This window comes from Rhodofomes roseus (genome assembly GCF_022264815.1).
Source record: "Rhodofomes roseus strain CIRM-BRFM 1785 chromosome Unknown C8Q71scaffold_30, whole genome shotgun sequence".
Lineage (NCBI taxonomy): Eukaryota > Fungi > Basidiomycota > Agaricomycetes > Polyporales > Fomitopsidaceae > Rhodofomes > Rhodofomes roseus.
This window is the reverse complement of record NW_025952986.1, coordinates 157,232-165,821: the sequence shown is the minus strand read 5'-3', so window position 1 is coordinate 165,821 and position 8,590 is coordinate 157,232. Positions and strand designations below refer to the sequence as shown.

The 8,590-nt window shown below is 56.9% G+C and overlaps 3 protein-coding genes across 3 annotated transcripts; 2 read left to right on the top strand and 1 right to left on the bottom strand.

Moving 5' to 3' along the window:
• The first annotated feature begins 237 nt into the window (after positions 1 to 237).
• C8Q71DRAFT_785060 (uncharacterized protein) lies at positions 238 to 3,327 on the top strand. The gene is made up of 14 exons (XM_047925059.1): positions 238 to 528; positions 577 to 658; positions 712 to 845; positions 896 to 977; positions 1,031 to 1,160; positions 1,210 to 1,327; positions 1,381 to 1,527; positions 1,579 to 1,824; positions 1,878 to 2,207; positions 2,261 to 2,398; positions 2,456 to 2,754; positions 2,806 to 2,860; positions 2,911 to 3,040; positions 3,096 to 3,327. Exons 1-14 carry the CDS (start codon positions 289 to 291, stop codon positions 3,251 to 3,253), a joined length of 2,289 nt encoding a protein of 762 aa, XP_047773885.1. The 5' UTR covers positions 238 to 288; the 3' UTR covers positions 3,254 to 3,327.
• Positions 3,328 to 5,472, bottom strand: C8Q71DRAFT_824710 (uncharacterized protein). Its single transcript, XM_047926264.1, has 9 exons — positions 5,390 to 5,472; positions 5,301 to 5,329; positions 5,194 to 5,243; positions 4,960 to 5,018; positions 4,290 to 4,612; positions 4,115 to 4,234; positions 3,652 to 4,065; positions 3,501 to 3,584; positions 3,328 to 3,436 (listed from the first exon to the last, which is right to left on the bottom strand). The coding sequence occupies exons 1-9, from the start codon at positions 5,406 to 5,408 to the stop codon at positions 3,410 to 3,412; spliced, it is 1,125 nt and encodes a 374-aa protein (XP_047773884.1). The 5' UTR covers positions 5,409 to 5,472; the 3' UTR covers positions 3,328 to 3,409.
• Positions 5,473 to 5,767: 295 nt separating this feature from the next.
• Positions 5,768 to 8,184, top strand: C8Q71DRAFT_851152 (kinase-like domain-containing protein). Its single transcript, XM_047926753.1, has 6 exons — positions 5,768 to 6,089; positions 6,140 to 6,260; positions 6,309 to 6,644; positions 6,697 to 6,875; positions 6,963 to 7,734; positions 7,788 to 8,184. The coding sequence occupies exons 1-6, from the start codon at positions 6,034 to 6,036 to the stop codon at positions 7,905 to 7,907; spliced, it is 1,584 nt and encodes a 527-aa protein (XP_047773883.1). The 5' UTR covers positions 5,768 to 6,033; the 3' UTR covers positions 7,908 to 8,184.
• The last annotated feature ends 406 nt before the right edge of the window (positions 8,185 to 8,590 follow it).

Below are 8,590 nucleotides of genomic sequence, written 5' to 3'. Positions count from 1 at the left end.
TTCATGAACGACCGTCCTCGCCGTGCGCGCGATGTTCGTGAAGTTACAGTCTTCCTAGCTGTCTACGGAATTTAAAAGCACTGTTTTCCTCCCTGAAGGCCTGACCACTCCAGCATTGACGACTAACGTCAATTTACCTCGATAGGACCATATATGGGCGTTATGGGCCCTGTATCCTTTTCGGGACGGCAAAATTACCAAAGGCGGTCATGTGTAATACCCCCATAATGATACACTCTCAGCTCGAGCGTTACTATACGCTCCGAGTCACCAGGATCGATTGCTTGCATGCTTCGTGTGCTGACTCGCTTTCAGCACCTACAATCGCGGCGTATATCTTCGCTTCGGGTTCCGACTTGTCAGGCCTCCAAACTTCGCTTGCATTCGACCATGGCGCAGCCAGTCGCGTCTACCTCGCAGCCTGCGCAACTGCCCGCCCTAGAAGGGCCTCATCTGGGCCAAAATGAGGGCAAGAAACCTAAAGACAAGAAGGAGAAAGCAGCGGCAGCGGGTGGGCAGCCATTGGAGGTACGTGTGCCCTATGCATCGCGTAGACATGTCGCTCACCTCGCACAGCTGAACCCGCGGCCAGCGTACTTCGATCACCGCATAAAGATGTTCGACCAGTTGAAGTCGGAACATGATGAGTGGGTCAAAGGTGCGCCCATGTCTCGAGAAATTGTCGAACCACCGTTTCACGCTTCGAGACAGCACAAGCGCGTCAAGAAATCGAGATCACAATGCCCGACGGCTCGAAGCGTAAGGGCACGAGTTGGGAAACGAGCCCCATGGACATCGCGAAGGAGATTTCTAAAGGTCTCGCGGATCGCGTCGTGATTGCGAAGGTTCCGACCGTCTCTCCTCCGCCGGGCGCGCTCGTGCTGAACTGCATTAGGTGAACGGCGACGTGTGGGATCTGGAGCGGCCGCTGGAGGGCTCGTGCACGCTCGAGTTGCTCGACTTCGAGCACCCGGAAGGTGCGTGGTACTCCAATCATTGTGGTAAGACCACCAGTGACGATTAGACGCAGGCAAACGCGTCTTCTGGCACTCGTCTGCGCACGTCCTGGGCGAGGCGGCAGAGCGTCACTACGGCTGCCACCTGTGCATCGGCCCCCCGACGGACGATGGCTTCTTCTATGAGATGGCGATGGAAGACAGGTATGAGCTCGCACAAATGTGATATGATCCCCACTGACTGGTTATTCAGGGCTGTGCAGAACTCGGACTACCCTGCGCTAGAGAAACTGTCAGACATGGCCGTGAAGGAGAAGCAGAAGTTTGAGCGGATCCTAGTCTCGAAGGAGAAGCTGCTAGAGATGTTCGGGGTAACTTCTATCTATTTGATTGTCTGTTTGACGTATTCATGCCGTTCGGGCAGTACAACAAATACAAGAAGCATCTCATCGAGACGAAGATCCCCGACGGCGGAGCGACGACGGTGTACCGCTGCGGACCGATGATCGATCTCTGCGTGGGCCCTCACATCCCACACACGGGCAAGATCAAGGCGTTCATGGTGACCAAGGTGAGTGCGCTATGGAGACGCAGGCACGGCTATTGACATTTCTCTGTATAGAACTCGGCATCGTACTTCCTCGGTGACCCGAACAATGACTCGCTGCAGCGGGTCTACGGAATCTCGTTCCCGGACAAGAAGCAGATGGCCGAGTACAAGGTGTTCCTCGCCGAGGCCGCGCGGAGAGACCACCGCAAGATTGGCAAGGAGCAGGAGCTGTTCTTCTTCAACGACCTGAGCCCGGGCAGCAGCTTCTTTTTGCCCCACGGCACGCGCATCTACAACACGCTCTTGGAGCTCATGCGAGTACGTCGCCTCTGTCCCTGTGTTCACACCACCGGTACTGAGCGTGCCTGCAGTCCGAATACTTCAAGCGCGGCTACCAGGAGGTCATCTCGCCGAACATGTACAACTCAAAGTTGTGGGAGACGTCCGGCCACTGGCAAAACTACAAGGATGACATGTTTACATTGTCCGTGGAGAAGGAGCAGTGGGCGCTGAAGCCGATGAACTGCCCCGGGCACTGTCTCATCTTCGACAGCCGCGACCGGAGCTACAAGGAGTTGCCGATCCGCATGGCGGAGTTCGGTATCATCCACCGTAACGAAGCGAGCGGTGCCCTGAGTGGCCTGACCCGTGTGCGGAGGTTCGTGCAGGATGATACACACATCTTCTGCATGCCTTCTCAGGTGAGTGGCCGCGCGATGCGCATGCGTGTCGAACAACTCACGTATGTGCGCAGATCGAAGACGAGATTGGACTGCTCTTCGATTTCCTGCAGCATATTTACGGCCTATTTGGCTTCGAGTTCAAGCTTGAGCTCTCCACTCGCCCCGAGAACTACCTCGGAACGATCGAGACGTGGAACGAGGCTGAGGCGGTATGTCTCTCTTAGCCTGTAGCTGTTCCGGCACTCATCCTGGTTTCCGCCCAATAGCAATTGAAGCGAGCCCTCGACAAGCAGTACCCCGGCAAGTGGGACATCAACCCGGGCGACGGCGCGTTCTACGGACCGAAGATCGACATCACGATCAGCGACGCGCTCCGGCGGTCGTTCCAATGCGCGACAATCCAGCTTGACTTCCAGCTCCCCGAACGCTTCAACCTGAAGTACCGTTCCGCGGACGACGCCTCGGGCGACAAGCCCCCCAGTCGGCCTGTCATCATTCACCGAGCGATCTTGGGCAGTCTGGAGCGGTTCATCGCTATCATCACCGAACATTTTGCTGGGAAGTGGTGAGTACAGGACGGTTCAGGCTCTCGTTTGTCACTGATGGGCATCGGTAGGCCATTTTGGTTGTCACCCCGGCAAGTATTGGTCGTGCCGGTCGCGAATCCCTTCGTGAGTTCACCCGAATATCGTCGCATCTCATTCGCTGACCATCCGTGCAGAAAGACTACGCTGCTGAGATCGCGCAGAAGCTCAACGACCTAGGCGTCTTCGCCGACGTCGACAACGGTGATAACACTTTGCCCAAGAAAATCCGCAACGGCGAGATTGCACAGTACAACTTCATCCTTGGTGGGTAAATCAAGCGCAGCTCCTATTGCCGCCGTCCTCACGAGTCTCCGTCTAGTCGTTGGACAGGCCGAGCTCGAAACGCGCTCCGTGAACGTCCGCAACCGGGACAACGTTGGGACGAAAGGCAGGGATGAGACCGTTCCGTTGGACGATATCATTCAAAAGCTCGTCACGCTGAAGACGAGCAGGAGTTTGGAGAATAAGCTTGTTTGAGGCGCAGGTAGAGGACGTTGTGTTGCTGGCTGTCCCTGCTTTGAGTGAAAGACGACGCTGCTGTATTCATGACGATAGAGAATGAAGAATGCTGAGATACAGAATATGTACAATGAAACCTCGGTGTGAATCCGACAAAGCTTTTGGCGGCATCGCTCAGACAGCGATGCCAAATTGCTTTCTCTGTAGAAGATGCCGGGCCCACGACTGAGTAAGGTGGTGGAGACTACATGACAGTAGCACGTACGAGCTGTTGGATCTGTTCGCGCTCGGCGGGCGGGAGCGAGTTGATCTGATCTTGCGTCAAACTCAGTACTTGCATCAACATGTCCTGTCAATCAAGGCCGGTACGTAAGCGGCTGCGACCTGCTAGTCATGAGTATGTGCTGCAGACGTACCCTCTGAGCTGGGTCGAGAGCGGGAGCAGCCGCCTGGTTGGCCGGTGGCTGCGCAGGGTGCGCCTGCGAGACCGGCGGGGGCATGCTCGGCGGGGGTGGCGGGCGGTAGTACGGCGGGGCCTGGGCCTGGGTGTGCGAGAGGTGCGCGCTGGGGGGCGGGAACATCGACGGCGGCGGGATCGGCGGGGTCGGATGGTGTACGGGCGTGTGCGTCTGCGGGATGTTCTGTGCGAGATGCGGCGGGAATGACGGGTGCGACGGGAGGGGGCCCTGCGAGTAGGAGGCAGACAGTGGGGGAGGGTGTTGGGGCTGTGGCTGGTGCTGGGGGGTGGGCTGGTGCATTGGTGGTGGTGCGACTGGGGCGGGAGCTTTGGCTTGTGAAGGCGTGGCGGAGTTGGTTGCTTGGAGCATGCGCTGCGGGGATGCGTTAGGAGTCGATGTATGCGGGTGTGCATCAACGTACCTGTAGGATGGCAGGGTCTACGATGTTGTTCAACAGGAGTGCCTGGAACAGCGCATAGCCGAATTGAGGGTGAGCCACGAGGAGTGCTCGGGCCTGATCTGGGTGTGTTATGACGAAGGCCTGCATCATCGATGTTGAGTCTATCTGCCCAGAGGATGCGTAGAGCGGTACTTACCTTCATCTGCGCGAGCACCTCTATAATTTGCGCCGGGTTCGTCGTCGCGAGCATCTGACTTATCGTGTCGAGCGCAGTCGATCCAGGCTGGATGGGTACTCCCTGGGGCAGGTTTTGGAGGAAAGCGTTCGGGTCTCGGTCTCGGTCGCGGTCGTTGCGTTCGCGCCATTGCGCGCGCGTCTCGCCGCCATCGAGCAGCTCACCACGCACGGTCGTCTTGCCTTCGAGGAAGGGGTCCGAATCCGCGAGGTCGATGCGGAGTGGTCGCCCACCGAGGTCGTGTCCGTTTAGATTGCGCACGGCGGATTCTGCTGTTTCGTGATCTGTGCAGTTGTGACATGGTGGGATGGAGCGGAGTATGGCGGTGTGTTCATTGCAACCAGTTTAGGCACGCGCGGATTTTTACGAACAGACAACGGAATAAGACAGGCGGCGGTGACGATGGAGCGTTGCGTTGATTACCGCACAGCGGTGGCGTTGATGCGAAAATGAGCCGTTGGTGCACACGAAGCCACAAGTTGAAGTGACGCCACACCATGTTGGACACAAGGAATGCCGGTTCGATCGCGTGTACCATGCAGATTGTAGTTTTGTAGACACAGGGAGAACATGTTGCAGTTGAAGTCAGACATGTGGGCGACACATTAATATGCGGGGAATGATGCTGTACCCGAAAATTCACAAAACCCATAGCCTCTCGGCTTGCCAGTGTCTCTGTCGTAGACCAACCTGCAGGACAAGACACAATCAGCTGCAATTCAAGGTATATGCACGACACCACAAGCATCCTGTTCTCTCCGTAACGATGGCTAGCCCACCGATACATGGAACGGTCTTGTGTGGCGGACTACCCACCACGGAGAACCTGAATGCTCCAGCTGTCATGGACGCACAAAAACACTACCTGAATCCAACGACACTGCCGACTGTTTTGAAGACGTCGATAAGTTGCTCCTGCAGTAACACTGTGTCAGTCGCGAGTAACAGTGAACCACAGGACGTGTCACACACCTCTCCTATGGTGTAAGGGATATTGCCGACTTCATGACGGCAGCTGTTAAGTCCGCGTACCACTGTGGGCGATGACCGTTTGTACTCACCAAATACCACTTTACTCATGCTGATTCACGCTACCTTTAACCTTGCGACCTGGGAATGAATAGAGGAGGAGGAGGATATATCCATTCAGCCACGCAGCCAGTTTGCAGCCAGTTGTCTAATGCTCATTGCCAACACGTGACGTATGTACCTCTCCGCGGTCGCGGCAGGGTCGCGGCAGCAGGGCCTCTTCGTCCGGACCAAGTCCTGACTCTCTTCGACTAACTTCTGAGTCTGCTGTCGTGGCTGTCGTGCGTACTGGAGACATGGGCAACGTTCAGTCCCTGACGCGAACCATCGGCGCACTCGACTCGTATGTGGCTGAGCTCGGAGGAGACATCATCTATGAGCGGAGGTAGTACTTGCTCCTTGCATCCGTGCGCGTAGACTGTAAGTGAATCCTTAAATTCCGGTATGGGCTCTGCCCGTTTCCTCAAGACGGTAGGGCGGACACAGAAATGGCTACTTGGTCGTCAAGATCTTTGTCAAGCCGGATCCTGGGCTGAGTCTCCGAGAGTACCACAGACGACTGAAGGGTGGATACGCGAACATTGGCCCTCCACTGAAGTATGAACAATGTTGCAGTTGAGCGCGAAGCACTAGCGGAACTTGTCAACGTCTACAACTACCAGGCGTTCGTGGAGACATGGAGGGATACATTGGCCAACAATGGATTGCGAGCAGCCTCTACGACCGCATCAGGTGCGTGTGCTCTCGAATGAGACGAAGTCTGCATGCTCATACTTCTGCAGTACACGCCCCTTCCTCAGCCTGGTGGACAAGAAGTGGATCGCCTTTCAGCTGCCACGCGCCCTTCGCGACGCACGGAATCGCAAGATCCCTCACGGCGACATCAAGTCCGAGAACATTCTCGTGACCTCCTGGAACTGAGTTTACCTCACCAACTTTGCGTCTTACAAGCCGACCTACCTGCCGCTGGACGATCCGTCCGACTTCTCCTTCTCCTTTTCGACACGAGCGGCCGGCGCATGTTACGTCGCGCCCGAGCGGTTCTACACGGCGGCGGAGAACCCGGCGATCAGCGCGAAGAAAAGCAGACTGGCTATGGAGGACGGCGAGGGCAGGAGGGATGGCAGGGTTACAGAAGCAATGGACTGCTTCAGCGCTGGATGTGTCATTGCGGAACTCTTCCTTGAAGGTCCGCCATTGTTCACGCTCAGTCAGCTATTCAAATACCGTGAGGGAGAGATGAGTGTCGAGTCACAGTTGAGTGCCATAGGGGACGAGCCTGTGAAGGTACGAGGACTAATCGCGTTTGGGACGTATGCACTAAGTAATAGGCCTGCAGAATCTCATCAAGCAGATGACTGCGGTCGACCCCGTGGTCAGGCCGTCTTTCGACACACTGCTACACACCTCCCGCGGATCCGTGTTCCTGGAGTCGTTCTATCGTTCTTCCACACCTACCTCTCGTCCATCAACGCGCTCTCCGGAGCTTCTCCATTCGCGTCAAATGCCACGCCTACTGTACGCCCACCGCTGTAGGCACCACGGTGAAGAGCCCCCAGGCCGTTGCACCGTCCCGGGACGTCTACCGGATATGTCTTGAACAAGCCCCTGCGACTCCGGTCGGCGGATGGAGAGTTGGAGCAATTTAAAGAGCGTCGAGCCCTTCTTGGTGGTTGACTCGGCGCAAGAAGAGACCGTCATGGATCGCAAGCGTGCGTGGGTTGTCTGCAGCACGGGTCCTGTCGCTCTGGGACATCCGGTTCGGCATCCTCATCAAGAGCTGGAAAGTCGGCGCGGAGTCGAAGAGCAGGCAAGCGCGGATATACTAATGTGTCGTCCACCCGACGAAAGGCAAGGGCAAGTGGGTCATAGTGGCGGTGGAGGCGCCGAAAGCCCCGAAGAGCCAAGTCATCCTGGAGGTCTGGGATATCGAGCAGTCGGCTCTCGTGGAGCCATTCGTTACCAGGACAGTCTCAAACGCAGCGGAGGAACTGCAAGACCCTCGGCAGTCGACTCAGAAGAGGCGGAGACGAGTCCGGCAGCAGCGATAGCGGCTCTCGTGCGCCAGGAGAGCGGTGGCTCGCTCGAGTCCTTTGCGCACCGCGGCTCGTCCGGCGCGACCGGTTTGCCCGATTCCCTGGACGTCGTGTCCCCGGACGTCCGTGCGATCGTGGTCGGCACCCAATATCGGTGGACATGCGCCGGCGCGCGCCACCATGGCGGACCAGGACGTCCGGACGAGCCGTACTACGGGCGGGCGAGGGTTCTTGTTGAGCGGCTCGGAAGATCGAAGGATACGATATTGGGACCTTTCACGCGTGGATCGGTCGGAGGTGCTCACGGGTATGGACGCGGATACCGACAAACCAACCTACAGGTGGGTTGTCGTGTTCTGTCTATTTCAATGGCCTAATCGGGTTTCTTCCCCAGCAGCGTCGCCGCCACCTCCGATTCAGCACCCTCGCGGCTCCTAGAGAGCTGGGTATCCTCACTGTCAGCCAGCCACTGTATCAACCGGCCTCCCCAGCGGCTCTCGCTGATCAGCCATAACCAGCATATTCTATTTAGGGGGCACCAGGACACCGTGACGGCGCTTGCGTGTATTGACTTGCCGTTCCGAGGGGCATTGTGAGCGGCGATCGCTCGGGGGCGATCAAGGTGTGGAGGGTCGAGGGGCTTGATTTGTCGTGGTCAGTGCTGTATCGGTAGATGGTTTTCGTTTCTTGTTTATGTATTCGTTGGATTGCTCCTCAAATGCGATTGGGGCTGCTCAAATGAGGCCCGTGCGGTGCAAGCCACCGTCGCAACTACGATGTCGGTTCACAGCTCAGTCATTTGTGAGTCTCTCCGACTCATCGACCCTGCCTGTTGATCATACTACTGGTGGCATAATGTATTGACAAGTGATACATGGGCGTTACATGGTGACTCGCTAGGAACCTCGCCACGTACAGTGACTTTGCGTACGCACTTGCCTCAGGCTCAAACAACATTATTTCTGTTGCACGTTCCGTACTCTGAGGCGACATACGCGGCGAGTCATCCTTTTCAAATGTGCCTCATCTGAGTCGGAACTTTGTACTAAGCCTGCTTTCGAGGGAACGCTGATTCTCATCGGTCCGAGGCATCGAAACTACCGTGATGGGGTTTGGGAATACACTCTCGCAAGCCCTCAAACATCTTCCGCCCGAAGTCTCACCGATCCTGGCCATGCTGCCTCGATAGGGTGCCGA

Bases quoted from the DNA above. Each gene is read 5' to 3' on its own strand.
- C8Q71DRAFT_785060 (XM_047925059.1), top strand. From the start codon at position 289: ATGCTTCGTGTGCTGACTCGCTTTCAGCACCTACAATCGCGGCGTATA. The intron at 1,328-1,380 runs GTAACTTCTATC...CCGTTCGGGCAG, and splicing joins AGCTGCTAGAGATGTTCGGG to TACAACAAATACAAGAAGCA. The intron at 3,041-3,095 runs GTGGGTAAATCA...GTCTCCGTCTAG, and splicing joins ACAGTACAACTTCATCCTTG to TCGTTGGACAGGCCGAGCTC.
- C8Q71DRAFT_824710 (XM_047926264.1), bottom strand. The intron at 5,019-5,193 runs GTAGTGTTTTTG...CTTGTCCTGCAG, and splicing joins GGCAGTGTCGTTGGATTCAG to GTTGGTCTACGACAGAGACA. The intron at 4,066-4,114 runs GTACGTTGATGC...GCATCCCCGCAG, and splicing joins TAGACCCTGCCATCCTACAG to CGCATGCTCCAAGCAACCAA.
- C8Q71DRAFT_851152 (XM_047926753.1), top strand. From the start codon at position 6,034: ATGGAGGGATACATTGGCCAACAATGGATTGCGAGCAGCCTCTACGAC. The intron at 6,261-6,308 runs GTGACCTCCTGG...GCGTCTTACAAG, and splicing joins TCAAGTCCGAGAACATTCTC to CCGACCTACCTGCCGCTGGA. The intron at 7,735-7,787 runs GTGGGTTGTCGT...TTTCTTCCCCAG, and splicing joins ACCGACAAACCAACCTACAG to CAGCGTCGCCGCCACCTCCG.